Raw genomic sequence first — 19690 nt, forward strand, 5'->3', positions numbered from 1 at the left:
CTAACTACCCACCTTACCCCTCTTTTATCATCTCTGATTACTGACTACTACTTACTACACCATGTCTTTCCTGCTTTGTGGTTTTGGGGGGACATCCCCATAATTGTGGGGATAATATAATAATGAGCTAAAAGACTAGTCTTTTATTGACTGTTTTAGCTGTTTATCTTATTCGAGGGATGGAAAGGTTCCGGTGAGGCATCAGATGGAGAATGCGTCTCCGCAGTGCAGCAGGCAGGCTCTGTGCTGGTTCTCGGAACAACCTGCTCCAGCCCCCTCGCCTCAAAGCCACCAAAGCCACATTGGATACCCGCTAAGGAACTCAGCTGCAGCAGCTCCATTCGCATTAGACACTGCCCTTCCCTTGCCTTCCAGCCCCACCCTGGAAGAGCAGGGAGGAGAAGGCTGAAGGCAGATGAGATAAAACACCATGCCCCCTGCCCACTGGGCTGGGTCAGGCCTGCACTGGGGGAGGGGCTCTGCTTGGGATGTAGGATTAGGCAGGGCTTTTTCTGTGTCTGCTGGGATGATCCTGTGGTTTTTCATTTTTTGTTTGTTAATATTATGAATTACATTCATTGATTTTCAAATATTAACCCAACCTTGCATTCCTGAGACAGACCCCACTCATGAAATATTGTCCTTTTTATATATTGTTGGATTTTATTTGCTAAAATTTTGTTTGGAATTTTTGCATCTGTGTTCATGGAGGGATGCTGTCTGGAGGTTTTTATTCTTGTAATGTTTTTCTCTAGTTTTGGTATCATTTCTTCCTTAAATGTTTGGTAGAAGTTACCAGAGGAGCCAACTGGGCCTGGAGTTGTCTTTGTGGGAAGGTTTTTAACTACAAATCCAGCTGCCTTCCTAGATAATAGGGCTCCTCAGGTTGTCTTTTTCTTCTTGAGTGAACTTTGCTAGTTTGTGTCTTTTAATTTGTCCATTTCATTTCAGTTGTTGAATTTATTGCAAGAAGTCATTTATTTTTATTTTTTTTAAAGATTTATTTACTTATTTGAGAGAGAGAGAGCGCGCGCATGGGAGCTGGGGGAGGGGCAGAGAGAGGAAGAAACAGACTCCCGGCTAAGCAGGGAGCCTGCAACAGGGCTCGATCCCAGGACCCTGAGATCATGACCTGAGCTGAAACCTAGAATCAGACACTTAATCAAGTGAGCCACCCAGGCTCCCCACGAAGTCGTTTATAATGTTCTCTGATCCTGTTGACATCGTGGAATCCAGTGATGTGACCCCCTCATGCTGCTATTCCTGGTCATTTGTGTCTTCTCTCTGTTTTCCTGACGAGACTGTCTATAGTTTTATCAATTTTATCAATCTTCTCAAAGAACCAACTTTTGGTTTTATTGGTTTTCTTGATTTCTTTGCCTCTGCTTTCTATTTCATTGGTTCTGCTTTGAACTTTCTTCTGTGTTGTTGTGTAGGGAACCGTCCTTCTATGTGGGGTGACTCTTCTCTGCACTCTCACTTTCTTCCCTCTCTCTTTAGGACATGCTTCTCCCCCCACTCCCCCAATGCCCTTCCCTCCCAGGGCGCAGGCCTTCGGGGATGATTTCTGCTGTTTTCTCAGAGGAGGGAGCTAACTTCCCTTCTCTGCCATGTGATACATTTGCATTTGTCAGAGACACTGTGGACACAGTGTCTTGGCCCAACGATGGAGATTTCTGTTCTGGCATCGGGCAGACGGGGAGTGACTGGCTTGGGCACACGCTGGAGGCCACCGTGCAGAGTTGGCCTGCCAGCTTGCTTCCTTCTCCCCTCTCTGCCAACTTTGCTAGGTGGCCCTGCTTTTCCTAGCCTCCTCATCGAAGCTGACGTGGGTAACTCTTTCCCCTCCATTGGTTGGCATTTATCAGCAGCTTTACTATTTCTTTTAACCACACAATTTAAACGTATGCGCAGAATGAATCACCTCTGACCCCAGCGATAATGGTAAAGTGTGAGTGCGCTGGCCGGCACTCACCCTGCTTTTGTTCTTCTTTTCTCTGCTTCTGTTTGCATTTTTCCTAATCCTCCACCCTCATAGTCTCACTCTTCTTTCTTTCTTCCTTTTTGGTTATTTTATTCATACGCCATTATTCGCGACTCTGCAGGTACGTAGGCAGTCGGCAGTGGGCCAGTAGGAGTGGTTAGTCTCATGTGTTGCTATTTTATGTTTGCAAAAGGAGTCATTGAAGGATGTCCTCTGCATGCCGAGGTCACCCCAAGGATGCTCGTTGGTTGATTACTTGCTTTGCATACCGTGTCCCCCTCTGTTGGAGGAAGAGGCCTGAAGTTGCCGAGGTGGGACGAGGAGAGAGAGAGAGAGAGAGAGATGTTGGTGTATGAGGAGCAGGTGGTAAATCAAAATAGTTTGGAGAAGATAAAGCATCTTTCAATATAAAGAAACAAATCACTAAACCAATAGGATTTGAAATATGAAAATTTGAATGGCCCTCAGGAGGAGTAATTTGGTGGCAAACACCGTTGCTTTTGGTATGAGTAACACAAAATGAGGTAATGCATTGCCCGCTGCTTAGAAAATGCCCGAAGTGAGTTAAGAGCTCAGCTGATAGTAGTCGCTGTTGCTTCTGTTGCTGTTGGCTCTGGAGTCCCTGCTGTTGTCAGAGGTCAGGAGCCCTGGGCTTCAGCTGCTCTGACTTCCCTTGCTGACCCCAGGTAAGTGGTTGGTCTCCAGGCCCCACGGGAGACCTGGGAATCCCGGCCTGGGCCATCCTCAACCCTTCCACTCCTCTAGCTCTGGGAACTTCCACTCAAGGCTCATGATAACTCAGTTCGGCCACTGTCGTGGAGGCACTCAGGAAACCAGACAGGGACCCGCCCCTCCAGTGGCATCACTGTCGAGAAACCCCCAGTGAGGTCTGGACAGGTGGCCCTGCATCCCTCCCAACCTTCCAGAGGGGCCAAAAGCCTAACTTTTAGAATCATGATAGAACCTTACACGGTACATGATATCAACTAAGTCAGTTATAAAACCCCAGTCATGGTTCTCATTTCCCCAAAACTGGGAAATAAAAATTCATCATCATCATGACCAAGAAGGCCAAGAACCCATTTCCCCAGCCCTGTTTTAGACACAGTTGCCTGGTCTCCCCTCCAGAGTCCACAGTGGTAAAGCCAGGGGGAGGGCTGCGAAGGTGTTGAGGGTTGGCCCAGATTTGCTCCATTTCTACAGGCAACAGTGCCTGGGGTGGGGGTGAAGGGCGATTCCCCCACCTGCCTTTCCCGTCCTCACATCATTGCTGCAGAGGGGCTGACCTCTGCAGATTCCTGGACATTTTGGGAAAGAGTTCAGCTGGTTTATTTTTGGACTCAGAGGATCACAGAATGAGAACCAAAGTGACTTTGGAGGTGGTCCAGGGTGACCATTTCCTTAATGAGCAGAATGAGAAATGGGGGGCCCACTGCGCTCTCTGTAGGGTTTCTGTGATCTGTGGCGATTGTGTGTCTCTTTACAAATACATCTGTGTAGGCTCCTAGGCTCAGCATCCTCTGTCAAGTGGTGTAGGGGCCTCTCTGTTAATTTAGCTTGCACGGCCCACGTTCCAGACCCTGACGAGCACCATTTGCTCATGATGAGATTCTCCCCTTGATGTGGTTACCTGACGAGGTCTTTTCTTGGTGCTAGACGCTCTTGAGTCTTTTCTGTTTGATGTTTTGCATGGAAAAGGCTGTGAAGATGTTCACTGAGGTAGTTGGAGCAGCTCGATGGGGTGCAAAGAGCAGGGACTTTGAAGCTAACAACAACAACAACAACAACAACAACTGCTCTCAACCGAACTCCTAACTCATTCCTGGTGCTTTGCTAAGCGCCCCACAACTGCCTCATCTCATCTCGTGTTAGCACACTGACAGCAGCCCTTAGTGCATCTGCCTGCGCGCACGAGCACGCAGGTGCACAGCTTGTCGCAGGTTATGTACGCACAAGGTGATGGAGCCAGCGCGGGAATCACGACGGCTCAGACTCAGGCTCCCATGTGCCACGCTGGCTTAGGCTCAAACCCCCAGGTGGCTAAAATCTGCAATCAAATAGTTTTTGACGGCTTACTGTGGCCAGGACACTTCATAACGGTGTGTTCTTGGTGAAGAAAATAAAAAGCAGCTCTGATTGTTTACCGCGTGAGTGTTTTGCCTGGTTATTTTGAGGGTTAGGTATGAATGCAGTCCCTGCCAGAACGGGCATTCAATAAACCATAGCTGCTACTTGGGGAAATAACTGCGGCAACCTTACGTGTCTTCTGGCATTGGTGTAGATTTGGTTTAATTACCTCAGACTGTTGGTTAAGGAGCCCTAAAGCCCACTGAGCCCTCCGGCCTCCCAGGGCAGATGAGCGAATACACGATCTCTGAACGTGTCATCACCATCAGTCAGTAACAGAAAGCCAGCTGTGCTTTCTTAGGAGATTATGTGCAGTACAGGGGAAAAAAAATCCAGAATCGTGTATTTAATTGCTGGGGTTTTTAATTAGGCAGGTGATATCAGGGTTAATGAATCATTAACACATAAAAAAGCAATTAGCTCATTGTTTCCATAATTTTATGCAATCAAGCAGAAAGCTGTTTCTTAGGGTAGTTGTACCTTAATAGAATTTTGCAGATAATAATTTCTGTTGTTTTGTTTTTAAACTAGGTCAGTAGTTGTTGGTATTCACGGCTTTGATTTTTTGCCATCAGTATGCAGGTGTGTATAATCTTATATATACTATGACATTGCTGTAGGCGTGCATTACCACCCTGCTCAATGACCTCACTTTTTCTGGGATTCCTCCTGGAGTATCAGAGCTGTTTATCACTTGCCATGACAGCATTTATTCATTCATATTCACAACGTTCTTCTCAAACTCCTCCTATGGACCACTCATTGTTCAGGCTCTGGGGATCCTTTGTCGAACATGACAGTCAAGATCTCTGCTTCTCAGGAGGCTTACATTCCAATAAGGAGGAGTCAATAATAAGTAAATAAATGAACACAAGCATATTAGACAGTATTAAATGCTAGATGGAAATAAATCAAGGGTGTGACTGGTCAGGGAACACCTCTCGGAGGAGTTGCTTTTAAATGGACTTCTAAATGCAGGAAAGAGCAAGGTGTGCAAAGACATGGGAGAACATTCCAGGCTCAAGGTCTTGCGCAGGAACAAGCTTGATGTTTGAGAGCTGCAGGAATACATCCAGGGCTGTGGTGTGGGGAGGAAGGGAGGAGCGGGGATTTTAGTGGACGTGTGGCTATCTCCACTGCGTGGGCGCTGAGGCAGAGGGTGACCATTCTGACTGATGTTCACAAGGGAGGCTCTGCTCCCCGTGGAGAAGGGACTGTGGGGGTGGGAGGACGAGCCGCAGAGAGATGGGCCGCCTGACCTGCATGGCAGCGGTGGATGGGTCCAGGATACGGCTCTGAGGTGGAACTGAGAGATGCGCTAATGGGTTAGTTGAGGGGTGTAGGGGAGGAAAGGACTCACCAGTGTCTCCCAGATTCTGTGGTTGAACAGATGGGTCTGTGGTGGTGCCGCTTCCAGAGATGGGGACGTGTGGGGTAGCCAGCCGGCTGTGGGTAAAATCAGCAATTCTGTTTGAGCCTTAGTGAGATTGAGATGCCGCACGCTCTGACCGTCTCTCTCCAGTCCCTCCCCTCCCCTCCTCTGTCTCTCTGCGTCTGTGTCTCAGCATGTGTTGTAATTGGATTATTTATCACTATGTAGCAGGTGTGGTATTGTGTCTTTTACCGCCCCCCCCCTCCAGGGTGTATCGTCCCTGCTGCCAACATGAATAGTTTGCAGCTCAGAGGTGAAATCGGCCCCGCAGAGTGGCACGGACAGTGAGCGGCAGGTGTGGGATGGGAGCCCTGGTGGGTCCGAGTCCACGGCCTGTGCTCTCCCACCCAGCGGGCTGCCTCCCAATCTGCTGTGCCCTGTCCCGGCCTCACAGGCAGCTCCCCTTTCTGACTGAGGCCTGGCAGCCTGCGGCAGGATGCTGAACGGGCTCAGTCCTTCTGACCTTCTCCACCCCGCCCTGCGTGCTCGCTGGCTCGTCGTCGTCTTCTCAAGACCCAGATGAGCAGATTTTCCTTCTCCTCTTTTATAAAAACCCGTGCTGGGGAGAGCACGAGATGCCAAAACTTTGTCGCCACTGTTAATGGTATGTGCGGCTTCCTCATACCTCTCACGGTGAACCCAGGGGACACCGGTCGATGTTATTCTTGGCAAAGGAACTGTGTAGGTGACCTTCACTCACTTGGGGTAATTCGGTAGAGCTGTGCCTACATTGCAGGTTTGGGTTCAGGAGCTGGGCGATGAGGGAGGGGCGCCCTTGTCAGACCTGAGCCCCAAGCCCGCAGCAAACGCTCCAGTACCGAGTGACTCTGCTCAGTCAGGCCTGGGTCAGAAGGGAGAAGGGGTCACACGTGGCCGGAGATGGGGAAGGGAGGGTCAGCAGCACAGGTGTGTGGATGCAGCAGCCAGGTGGGGGTGGCCCCTGGATGCCAGGTGGGGGTAGCCCGGATGCCAAGATGCCAGGTGGGGGTAGCCCCTGGATGCCAGGTGGGGGTAGCCCCTGGGGCGGGGCTCCAGGTGAGGCCTCCTGGTGGACTCGCTGGGAGGTCGGCGGGCTCAGGGCATCTCCGCCAGGAGCTCACAGTGCACCGGGGAGGGGGGCAGCCTGCAGGGACGGCAGCATGTGGTGTGGGGGGCACCCAGAGGGCTCTAATCTGGCAGGAGCCTGAGCGAAGGCGCTGTGCCGCCGGGTCCTGCGTGGAGGCCGGCAGAATGCGGAGTGGCGGAATGAGGCAGGCGGGTAGACTGGGCTCGGGGAGAGGGAGTGCGGAGGCCTCGCCTGTCAGGTGGGGCACTTGGGCCACCGCAGGGTGAACCGGCCGGCCGCAAGCTCTCCAGCCTGGTGGGCTGGGGGACGGGGAAGGGACACAGCTGGGAAGCGACTTTCAGGGGGTCACAATGGAGAAGTCTCGAGGCAGCTCTGGGACTGTGTGGGGCCATGGCCTTGATCCTCCCCCAGTGTGTCAACAGCGCAGTCCCCCTTTCTGCACTCTCTTAAATGTTAAGACCCTGGGGAAGAGAGATTTTGCTTGCCTGCGGCAGGGCTCAGAGATCCTTTTCCTCGTGTGTCTAGGCCACAAGGGGTGTGAGGTGGGAGCTGAATGAGGCCCCAGGGGTGGCCCAGCCCCTCAGGTTGGATTCACAGGAAAGAGAAGAGAAGGGTCAGGGAACAAGGGGAGGTGTTCTCACCTGCTTGCAGGACATTCTAGCCGAACCCCATGACCTGACTAGAAGCCACCACCGTTCTTGGGGCGCACAGTTCGGCCGAGCTGCGTGCCTGGGGAGCGCATCACGGATGCCTGCCTGTCGGGTGGGCTGCTGGCGCGTCCTGAGCACCACCGCACAGCGTGTCTCTCCGGACCCTCCGTGATGGCTCTAGCCCGCTCCGCACCTGCTCACCTGGCCCTTTACCCCGACTGGAATACACAGCTCTCCGACCCCGAGCCCCAGTCACCTGGTGGGAGTCCTGTCCCCCTCCCAGGGAGGAATCCGGCTTGCCCAGAGCCCTTCCTGGGGCCGCCCCGTGTGTCTGTTAGCCAGGCCCGCCCCCACCTTTACTTAGGTTTCGGGGCAGTGCTCTGCGGGCTGTTGGTATTTAACAGGTGTTTGTCAGTTTGAACTGAATTCTGACGCTTGCTTTTCCTCTTTTCAGATCAAACCGGTGGTACATTGTGATATGAATGTGCCTTCCAGGTGGCAAACATTTCACCGTACATCCCGGCTCGTTAAGTGAGTAAGGTCTTGTGGATGAGAAATCACGATGGCTGTGGCTCCTAAAAGATAGTGTTCCAGCTAGACAGACTCACCAGCTAGACAGACTCACCGTCACCCTCTTCCTCTCCCCCGCCCCCCCGACACCTGTATGATTCAGCCTTCCAGGTGCTACATATCCTTTCTTCTCTTGACCTTGATTTTGGAAAAACAATCCAATCGCCTGCTGTCCAACAGTTCACATGGGGGTGGAAAGACAAGGGCTTCACACACACAATTTAATCTTAGGCTCTTATTTATTTATTTTTAAAGCTAGCCGTTGTAGCTGGTGGGTGTTGAAAGGAAACTTACGGGTTATTTCCCCACCCTGAGCTCTTACTGGCCAAGACCCGTGGGATGGCCGCAGGACGGGGATGGCAGGAGTCCCCATGCCCCCTGGAGCCACGGCGGATGCTAGGGGCCGAGGTGCCCGGGACAGTGTGTCCGGGATGAGACCACTCTCTGGGCCAGTCTGCCTTACGTTTGGGGTTGTAGAAAGCACACAGTTGACTCAAACCCATCATTGGCTCAAATCCCGCCTTTCACCTTACAGTCTCTGTGACAGGCACACACTCCGTGTCTCTGCACTGGGTCCCGGCTTGTAAAACAGGACTGAGGATACACATCGGCGTGTGCTGAGGGCTCCCTGGTGACAGGTCCACGGGCCCGCCCAGCGCTGGTCACGGAGCAGGCACTCTCCAAATCTTTCTTGTCCTGGATGTTACAGCATTTTATGATTAGAACCTCTGATGTGGAGATGGAGAGAGTACCCTCCCTTTTGCCATGTTCTGCTCCCAGGGGACAGAATTTCAGTGAGTTTCTACAGAAGTGTGGGCTCTGCGTGTCTGAAAGGTGCTAGCGGGGACGTCTGGTCCTGGCCGTTGTCAGCATCTGCTGCATCCGTGACCCGGTGTCCTTCATGCGCGTGCCAACCAGCGAAGGGCTGGGGGCCATCAGGTGGAAAGCCCCTGCTGGACTCCTCAGAGCCCAGACTGGGAGGCAGAAGGATGCAGGAAACATGACCTGTTAGTAGCCAAACTTGGCCCCTTTTCATGTCTCTTCAGAACCTTGATGATCATTTCCATAAAATACCCCTCCTTTCCATTGTGCCTTCTGTAAATCTGAGAGCTGTTTTGAAGCGATGAGAGGCACAGTATTTCCAAATTATGTGAAAGACATCTCTTTCTGAAGAATGTATAGAAATCTCAGGGAACAGTATTGGCTTATGGATTCTTCCTGGCAAAGAAGCATATCCCTAAAGCTACATTTTTTTTTTTGACACGAGCCAAAACATCGGTGATTCTCACTTCCTTTGACGGACATTCTTTTTTTCTATTATGGACCATTTACCTTGCAGCATGCGCTCCATGCTTTAGATTGGTTTGCTAGAAATTCCACTAGATGGACCCAAATATCCATTCAAACGCAGTGTCTTTTCTACAAAGACCTGATCATGTTTGCTTGGAGACCTTGTAAGTATAAAAACAAGCAAACAAAATAGCTGTTGCGGGTTCCAGGGTCTTCAATGTTCCAGGGAGAAAGGGGTTTCTCTTTCTCACAGATGGGGGAGCTGGGGTGGCGGGGAGCCGGGCTGGTGGGGTGGTGGGGGGTGGCTTGTTTGAGCACACGCCGGATTCGGAGAGAGAGCCCGGTGCTCCCCTGACTGTCTGGGCCTCCTCAGAAATGAGCTGGTCCAGACCACGTGCATTTGAAGTGTGGAGGCTGAGGCTCGGATTTATGTCCTGCTTCTGCCACTAAGCGAAGCAGCATCACGTGGGACCCATTGGGTCACTGTCATCACCGTCATCAGCCCCAGACTAAGGTCCATTCCTAAGTCCATGTGCTATTTCCTATTTTTAAAAAATTTAAAATATTTCCTATTTTAATAATTTAAAATATGTTCTATTTAAAGTATTTCCTATTAAACTTTAATGAGCACCGTAGGGGGTGCATTGAGTAGTAGTTTTATGCCTTTAACTTCTCTTACTTCAAATTATTTTAAAAAATTAACTACTTTTTGTGGCCAGAGTAACCTATGCCCATGGTAAATAAATACATAGCTTTGAAAGGTATGCGTTAAAAGTAAGCATTCCTCCCACTTTATATCCCTAGATCTGTAGTGACTTCCCTGGAGGCAACCGCTGCTAACCACTTCTGGAGGATCCTTATAGGACAGACTCACAGATGCAAGCGTATGGATCCTACAGATACTGTTGTGTATCCTCCTTTTTTTCACCACACAGCGTATCTTGGAGATGGTTCCTTATGAGCACATATGGATAAGCTGTGCTTTAAAAAACTGGCTACATAGTTTCCCAAAATTCGGATATGCCCTAATCTAACCATGCTGGGCTTTGGCCGTGCGTCCAGGGGCTCCTGCCTGCCCATAACCTCTCCCTCGAAACTGTTCTTGGGTATTTAGGTGGGGTTGGTTGGCCATCCAGCTACCTGGAGTGCTGGGTGGCAGATGGACTGATGCTTGAGTTGTGGATAGCAAGAAGGTCTAGTTCATTCTTCAGCTCAACCAGCGAGCTTGGGGAGATGTGTTAAGTCCAGCACACCCTCTGAACTTGCAAGTTCCTAATTTATAAATTGGAGATAACATTTCTTTCCTTTCTTTGTCTTTAAAAATTAAAATATTCATATGGGTAGTTTTTCTCATTTTTACATTCTTATTATAAATAAACGTGGGAATCTAGAACACTGTGAAGAATCAAATCAAAATCCCTCATCCTACTTCTCAGATCCTACTTGTAGCCTGAAGGACACTCACTTTTCATGTTCTCTTTGTAGCTTCTGTTGTGTTTTTTTTTCCCCAGCATTAATTATATTTGACCATTTCCCCCCTGTAAATACAAATTCTGCATAAACAATTTTAAACTGCTGCATAATTTGTTATTGTATGGCTGTGCCAGTTTATTTAACCATTTCTCAGTACCTGGATATATAGGTGCTTTTCATATTTTTGTTTCTATAAATAATCCTATGGGAAATGTCTTTATATATGAATCTGTTTTATTTCCATGGGTTGGATTTCACCAGTCAGATTTCTTTAGTCTATGTGACCAGCTTGCCCTTGAGGGAGAGCGTGACACTTTTATCAACAGCGCCAGTGTGTGTGTGTGTGTGTGTGTGTGTACGTGTGTGTGTGTGTGTGTATGTGTGTGTATGTGTGTGTGTGTGTGTGTGTGTTAGTCTGCTGGCACTGCCACGGTTTGGGGGGGCGACACAATTCAGTTCATAAGAGTGCCTATTTCCGCACACTCAGGATAAGAGTGCATGTTAAGTATCTTTAAAAATTTAGACAAAAGTACAGCATGACCTTGTCTATTTTTTTTTAAAGGTTTTATTTATTTATTTGACAGAGACACAGCGAGAGAGGGAACACAAGCAGGGGGAGAGGGAGAGGGAGAAGCAGGCTTCCCGCGGAGCAGGGAGCCCGATGTGGGGCTCGATCCCAGGACCCTGGGATCATGACCTGAGCCGAAGGCAGATGCTTAACAACTGAGCCACCCAGGCGCCCAGCGTGACCTTGTTTAAACACTTCTCTTTTATTCCTAGTAGTAATCTATGTTTGGAAAGACTTTTGGAAAACATTTAGGAAAACCAAGCGATGGAAACATTATAGCAAATCTTTATTGTAGGAGTGCTATCACATGAATGCATTGTCATATAACTTGCACAGAACCTTTTGTAGGGTTTATTTTGGGGCAATATTTTACATATAGAAGAAGGTGATCTCTGCATGGATTGGAAGCCCCTTGCCACAGAGCATTAGGAAAGAAAACCGATTCTTTGTATTTTGCACAAACGAATTAAAGTTTATATTTGCTCTGAAAGAAAAAGACGTATTCGTCCAATTTTAAATTATTTACATTGTAGGAAAAACAACAACAATAAAACAACAGTAACCATAAATAATAATGTAAAAAATTGAAAACTAGAATTGTGAAATTGAGCTCCTTAATGTTAAATACTATTTATTACTTTTAGACTCACACCAGGTGGCAGGGCCTCACTCACAGTAGAACTTTGCACCGAGTGCTCTCCCCACGACTGGCCCCCTGCCCGACACAGAAAAAAATAAAATAAACCCGCTGGGATCATGGTGAAGCTGCCTTAAGACTGCAAAAGTGAAATCAATGGTTTCTGTTATCTTTTTGGAGGATTGCACATTATTTCCTTTGGGACACTATCTTAGCTCCGCGGGAAGGGAAAATAACTGCACTTTTAAAGGCAAAATTCTCCCTTTGTTTGCCAAATGGGCACAATTTTCTTCCATTTTACTCACCACAGTGGAAGCATATTATGTAAAAAGTGGAGTTGTGTCCTGTTCATCTGGGCATTTGATAGTCTACAAAAAGATGCCTCCCTGCAGTATTGCTGTGTCCCCAGGCTTTCAGCATTGAGCTGCTTGGTGACAGTCCTCGCGGGTCAGGCTGTGTGTGTGAGGGCCGCCTGGTCCATCCCATGCAGCTTATAGTTCTGGAATTAGAGGGCTCTCTTTGAATTTCCAATGTTTCCCCTCAAGTGTAAGGCACTAATGAATGCTTTTTTTTCTTTTTATTCTTACAGTGTTTTCACAAATGGAAGACTATTTATCCCACCTGTAAAAATTATCATACCCAAATTCAGTCTGACGGAATGGAATAGTGTGCTGGCCATGATTGGGGAGAAAGTCTTCCCTCTAGGAGGCGTGCGAAAGTAAGGCTCTGTCACCTGGGGGAGACCGGGTCACAGCGTGGGAATGTCCTCCCTGGACCAGCAAGGCCTCCAACCCTACATCATTAACTCTGATTTTAATTCTTCGGAACAGACAATATTTACTGTCTTTTTACCATACTTATTTTTATTTATTTATTATTAGAGATAGACAGCACAAGCAGGGGAGGAGTGGGCAGAGGGAGAAGCAGGCTTCCCACTGAGCAGGGAGCCTGATGTGGGGCTCGATCCCAGGACCCTGGGACCATGACCTGAGCCGAAGGCAGACGCTTAACAACTGAGCTACCCAGGCGCACCCCCCCGTACTTATTTTTAACCAATTTATTTCATTTTTTATTCAACACAGTTTATTGAATATCTGCCATGTGCTAGGTGTGGTGAATGGGTGAATGAGGACATGGGGATGGGGAGAGGTGGGGTGGACAGAGATGGGGTGGACAGAGGGGGGACAGAGGTGAGGTCGCCAGGAGGATGGGGAGAGGCGGGGTGACCCTGGCTGGTTGTGGGAGTGAATCCTGAGACAGGCTGGTGGACTTAGACCACGGGCCTGGCGTGGATCAGTGGACCACAGGGAGGGAGCTGTGGGAGTGGCCAGGCTAGCAGGCTGCAGAGAGAAAGGTTAAGGCTTCAATATTGGGAACACCACTGGGGATGAGGAGGCCCAAAATCTTGCATGGGAGTGGGCTGAGAAAGCGTAAGGAAGACACAAACTTTCAGAGTTGAAAAGGCAGAGATGTGGAATGATGCTGAGTGTTGGAAGTATCATCTTTACGGACAGTGATGGTCCCCAGGTGGTAGGCATTGGGGTAGAAGAGCCAAAACATTTACTCTTATTTCACTTGCTGTCAGTTATCTCTCTTGGGGGGTAAATTCAAATGTAAACGATTGATTTACAATCAACAATCGTGGCACCAGTGATGAAGACTGAGCCTATCTTGTGAGTGGGACATCAGCTGTTGGGCACGCAGAGCCGCAGGGTAGTCGTTAACCCAGTTAGGGTGGTGAGTCACCACGTGACCCTACACGTGCTGGGGAAGTCAGAGGGTACCTAAAAGTCAGTACTGTGGGTGCCCAGATGTTTCCAGAACGCAGTTATAAATATCAGTGTGTTACTCTCAAACAAAGAGCCCATCATCGTGCGGAGCAGACTGACTTGCGTGTGCTTTTGGAAGGAGCCGGAAGCGGTGGTAGAATTAATCACACATATCACATGTGAAATGGCAGAGGCGAAGCAGGCAAGGAAACAGGATGTTCGGTGGGAAAATAGGACATTAGATTAATAAGCTTTTGATTTTTTCTAATCAATCTAATCAACCAATTCTTACGGTTGAATTTAGAAAAGGTGCAGAGCTTAGGAATGAAAGAAATGCTGGAAGTACAAAGGGTAAGTTTATTTGGTCTCATCACTGCATGAAAAGAACACTTAACCTTCTGAGAACAGACATTCAAACAAACATACAAGCAACGAATCTCGTCCTTGCAAGGCTCCCGTTGCTGGAGGAAGACCTGAAGCTCTTTTGGTGTGTCTGGGACATTTGACTTGAGCTTTTCCAGAGCCCTTTTTTCCTCCAGCTCCGCCACTGTTGAGAGCTCATTCCCTGCATCCACCTCCCTCCACCTGAGCTGTCAGCTCATGCATCCCCTTCCTTGTTTCTGCTGATGGAGCCAAGATTCTTCTGGGCCCCAGAATCAAACCTGGGCTCCATCTCCTCCAGCTCCTTGGCCTCCTGCTCAACAACCCCGTCACAGTGCTTGTGATCCACAATTTGAATTTTGGATTATCCCAAGTAGGATTTCTTTGATCTAACTTTTTTTTAACGACAACCCAAACTGTGCCGAGGTGCGTGGTCACCCTGCTCCACGTGATGGCTCGTAGTGTCTCCTGGAGTTGCTTTTCCTTTCATTTAGCTCCTTCCTGTAGAAATGTTCTTGGTGTGAGTCACTGCGACGGTATTTTAGCGGGCCTTCCCATTTCCATGAGGGTGTGGCTAGCTTCAAAGTTCTTTCCTTTCAGATTTTGAAAACATCACTTCCTTGTGGTGGGCCGTCGGTGCGGCTCTGACCCCTTTGCTCCCTGCTCCTCCCGGGAGAGCCCTTCTGGACGCTCGCGTGCATTCCTGGATGTGTCCCTAATGTGCCCACATGCGAGTTTTCCGGTGGTCTCTCGTTTTTGACTCCTATTGACTCAATTTGAGGTCCTCCCTCTTTCTTTAATCCTGTGAAATTCATCTTCATTATTCCTATACATTTTTCTTCCTTTCTACATTTAAGTTTTTTTTTTTTGAGATTCTTACTTTTGGGCTGTTGGCACGCCTCCTCATCCTCCTTTCTCGGCTTTTCTCTTATACATGTTGTTTCTCATGCCGCTTGCCTCTGGGAGACCCCGTCAGTTTTGTCCTCCCAACAGTGGCTCGAGCCATGTCTGCACCTCTTCTGCTGGGTGCCTCTTCTCCATGACTCAGCATTCACATCCGTATTTTTGCTTGTTTCTTCTTTACGCTTTCTTGTTGTTTCATATTTGTAACTTCTCCTCTTATTTCATTTACAGTATTTTTCATGTTTGTATTAAATTCTTGGTCCATCTGCTCCAACACTTCTGCTTCTGGGGGCTGCACCAAATGCTCCGTGGTGGAGCCTTGATGGCCAGCGCCAGAGCAGGGGACACTGTCCTCCAGCCCTCATGGCCCTGCTGCCCCTCGGTCGCATCTGCCTCCCCCCCCCCCTTGCCTGCTGCCGGCCTCTGTGCCTCCCCGACTTACTCCTGGGGATGCTTGCACCAGCTGTTTGGGTCCTCCAGTGCGGTGACGAACGGAGTGTCCCGGGACAGGGGCCACGGCAGGAGGGGAACAGAATTCCCAGTGTTGTGCTCCTTGTCACGGCCACCTGCTGCCCACGTGGCTCTCCGGGGGCTTCTCCCTGTGGTCGCCTGTCCGGAAGGTCTTCTCGTTGCTCCAGGGCTGGTCTAAGGTGGCCATTCTCATGGGGCTCCCAGAGCAGCAGCGGCAGCGGCAGGGTAAGCTGGGCACTTGTTAGACATGAGTGTTCCGGCCTCATCCTAGGCTCATGGAACCGGATGCCCTAAGGGCGGGGCCTGGCTGTCTGTGTGTCAGCAAGCCTTCCAGGTGGTTCTGGCACTAAGGTTTGAGAAGGACTGACGGGGGGGAGGATGGTTCTGTGGCTTCGACCTCCTCAGCGTGCCCTTCTCCTCTTCCCAGTCTGGAGATCGCTGCTCTGACTCCCAATGGCCTCGCACACCCTTGTTGTAGCAGCCCGGGCCTCCTGTCGCAGGCCCGGCTCCTTTCTCCGGCAGCCGCATCGGCGTGGTGTGTCCACGACGGTCCGCTGACTGTTGCTGGCACCTAGCTCTTCTCTGCTCTCCCACGGCAGTCTCCCATCACTGTGGCGAACTCAATGATCAATTCCTCTCCCTAGAATATTCCAGGCTCCAGAATTCTCTGTGCAAGTTCCGTGTGTGCCTTTCCCCTTCAGTGACAGTCAACCCCTGCGTTCTGGCCTTTGGCCCAGGCCCCTCCTGCTACCCCAGATGGCTTTACCCGTCGTCCCATGAGGAAACCTCCCACCCTCCCCACCCCACAGCTTGCCCCCGCCTCTGTGAGGCCTACAGTTGAGTCCGGTTTTCCTCCTCTTGGAAGTCTGGATCTTTGCCCTTCGCTGGTCACATTTGTGTTTATAGGTTTGTGTACAAACCCTGACTTTGGGGGTAGCAGTGACTTCCTTACTCATAGTTATATCCAACACAGTGCCCACCTCGTTGTCCAGTGCATAAAGATGCTCAACACTGAGTGAATTGAATCATTTCTTACATGAATGAATGAGTGAATGAATACTTGCCAAAAAAGAGTACAGAATAAAAGGGAGACAAAAATTAGTCTTTTGGTGCTTATAGAAAGGCATATTATTTGCTAATAAAATACCAGTCTGTTTTCCAGGTATTGTTATAACAATATAAGCCAATTTGTATTAATTTTTGCTGTTATTAAAATTAATTGAACACCAACCAAGAGCTTAAAATGTTCTCAAGGGCCTCTGAGTACTTGTACATAATTAAAAATATACTTTAATTAAAAAACCTAAAAATGGAAAACAAGCCTAACCTTGGAAGGGCAGCTCCCATGGGGTTTAATTAGCCCATTTGGATTACGCTTTCCTACGCTTTCAGGGCTTGCCAGTAGCCCACATCCCGGTCATATTGTCTGCAGAAATGCCCCCAGCCCTGAGGTCACTGCTTGAAGTCTCCAGCCGGTTCTTGCTCTGTTCACAGATTATTTACCATGAATGGGCATCTCTTGGACAACTCGAAGGATCTGCAAGACAACCACTTCTATGTTGCCGCAGGACTGGAGACCTTCAAATATTTCCCTTACTGGAAATCCTCCAAGGTGCCCAGTGAGGTCCAACAGTGAGCACATTTCTTACCTTTCCCTCCCGAGTTGGTAGAGTTTGCCTTTTCCCCAGTATCGCCCCCAAGTACAGCCTGTTCAGCTCTTGGCTGTTTTTCTGGAGTGAAAATTGATATTCTCATTTTATATAGGACACAGTTTTGGATTTTCACAGTGAGGCACGAGGACCCCTGTTGTGTGATGTTGTCACAAGGACAGTGAGCCCTTGTGTTGAGCGAACTGCCGGTGGGGGGACACTGGGAGTCTCAGACAGAAAGAACCTCAGCCTGCAAAACACATTGGCCCCGGGACACAGTCGTGGTAGCTCAGCCTCCATCCAGCACCTTGTTCTGTTTTCTTCCTTTGGCCGGCTTCCCCTGACCTGGACTCCGGAGTTGGTGTGGGGCAGCGGGCCCTAGTGATGAAACCAGTGGTGATGGTTATAGTGGATCCTGGCCCAGGCTAACGGGCTGCACCACGGTGTGTGTATTTGTGCACTTGCGGGAACGTCTACAAGGAAGATGAAAGCATTGGTGGAGTCCCCCTCCCGTCACCAGAGAACTAGACGGTTGGCTGTCCCTTCCTGGGGCAGTTTGCTCACTCTCCTGCTTGCCATCTGAATTTGGCCAAGTTCTTGTGATTAGTGCATAATGTTCTCCTGTGGGCTCCTGCCTGAGGGATGCCCAGTGGCTTTACTGTGAAGAACAGCCCAGCATTGGGCCCTGACCTGCTTGCCCAGAGTCCTGCACGGATGCTCACATAGACAGGTGTGGACTCTGTCCATCTGCAGTTCTCATTATTCAAGGACCTTGAAGTCCCCTGATGAGGTGGTCTGACTTACGTTCCCAGGGCACAATTGCACTTGATGCTTCCTTAGAGAGACTTTGGTGGTTATTAGTCTGGGGCCCTCAGCAGCTGCAGCTCCTAATGGGCTCCTGTGTGTCCATACTGGGTGTCCAGGTTCAGTAGTGGGCCAGGGTCAGGAAGGAGGTGACCTGCAAGACTGTGGAGTTCAGCGGTATGTACTGATCCAAATCCTTGATTTTTGTCCCAGATTAAAGCCCCGGTATTAGGGCTGAGTCTGATTTCTTTGCCTCTGGGTCCTATGGGATGACAGGATGGGGCATGGGATGACAGGCAGACCGCCTTGGATATGCCTGCCAGCAGACCGTGAGCCCCAGGGGACTGTGCCCTGCCAGCCACGCCCTTTGTCACCTGCCCTGGAAGGCGGGGCTCTGCTCCTCCCTATTTTGGTACCTGGGTGTCAGGCGCCTCCCTGCAATGTACACGTAGCCCTCCTTCCAGGAGGCTGTGGGACGCGGTGTGTGACTCGGGCACCCAGTCCCCGTTCCTGCCCCGAGGGAGCTCCTGATTTCTGGGGCTGGCTGGGAGGGGCAATTTCCTGCTGATGGTGGGATTTTGCAGCCTTGACCGCTCAGCCCCATGGCTGTGTTTGAACTACGTGCAGTCATAGCAACTATGTGAGGGCCTGTCAGGGACCTTCCCTGCAGCTGCTTCTCCATCACGCTTCTCATGGTCATTATCTTGAGCAAAGAAAAAGAGGTGTCAGTGTTCATCAGATGGTTTCACCCGCATGCACCCTGTAAGTTCCCTGGCCCAGAGCCTGGGAAGCTGAGACACCTCCCGGGAGGTATCTGTTTGCACTCAGCTGCTGTTAGGGTTTCTACTGTGAGGCAGAGAATGGCTTCTTTTGTCCTGTCCATAGACAATGACCCCACAGCCGATGGTTAGGTTGGGGTCCTGCCACATGCCTGGCAAGCAGGGCTATTTCCTGATTTTATCCACTTGCTAATTCATTGCTGATTGTCCTAACTGCATGGTGGGTAGAAATACCTTAGGGGCTGTTGAGCTGAGATGCACGGCCCTCTCTGCTCCCGTGTCCCCTGCTCCCCACACGAGCCCCCCGGCTCTCCATGTGTTCTGTTTTTCCCTGTCACCTGTTCATGTGTTGAACCCTGAACCGGGTCTATTGTTTGCTTAAATATCTTTCTCCCTCACCAAAGAAGAAACGAGTCCACAGAGTTGCTAAGAGACTGAGGTCTGTTCCCCACCCACGACGTGGACCCGGGAGGTGCCCTTCTGCTGGAGAGCGGGGTGCCAGAGTGTTCCGCCCCGTGCGTAGCACTGGCGGGTTCAGCCCCCAAACAGAAGAATTAGGAGCGGGGTGTGCATCCCGGGCCGCATCAGAGCAAAAGGTGGCAGTTAGACAAGGGGTCTGTCAGTGGTGGGAGGAGGCTGGGCTGGGTTTTGGATGGGCTTGGAGTCTCTGTTCTTCCACTGGTCAGGGTGCGGCATTGACTAAACCCTCATGTCCCCGAGCCGTGCTTCCTCTCCAGCCCAGGGAGAACATGACGCATGTACCACGGTTCCCTGTGAGAGTTGCATGAAAAACCCATGTTTGTGTGAGTGACTGTCAACTGCCCGAAACCTCAAACGTGTTAGGATGTCCCCCCACGACCGTATACAAGCTTCAGGGCAGAAGGTGCCTGTAAACATAGTGCCACTCACCCTGATAGAAATGGAAATCCATCGGACTTTCCAAGGTCTCGAGGAAGGAGACTGAGCCAACCTCAGTGGGGGCCCCTTCCATTCTGAGGCGGGGAAATGCTGTTGATGTGACCTCGTGATGAAGGGGGGACTGGATGGGCCTTCCGCGGGGCCTTGCCCTCCTGAAAGCCAAGGCTGCAGCCTACAATTTTAGAAAGATGTTTTTTGGCTGACTTTTACACATTTATA

The 19690-nt window shown here is 50.0% G+C and overlaps 1 protein-coding gene across 1 annotated transcript in view; it reads left to right on the plus strand.

Moving 5' to 3' along the window:
• The window catches only part of DCDC2C (doublecortin domain containing 2C), a 62914-nt gene that overhangs the window by 18457 nt on the left and 24767 nt on the right, over positions 1 to 19690 (plus strand). The window contains exons 3-5 of the mRNA XM_036103412.2: positions 7714 to 7790; positions 12387 to 12515; positions 16816 to 16953. Of these exons, the coding sequence (XP_035959305.2) occupies positions 7714 to 7790; positions 12387 to 12515; positions 16816 to 16953 (344 nt within the window). The remainder of the gene's footprint in view (positions 1 to 7713; positions 7791 to 12386; positions 12516 to 16815; positions 16954 to 19690) is intronic.

This window comes from Halichoerus grypus, chromosome 10 (assembly GCF_964656455.1).
Source record: "Halichoerus grypus chromosome 10, mHalGry1.hap1.1, whole genome shotgun sequence".
NCBI classification, from domain to species: Eukaryota; Metazoa; Chordata; class Mammalia; order Carnivora; family Phocidae; genus Halichoerus; species Halichoerus grypus.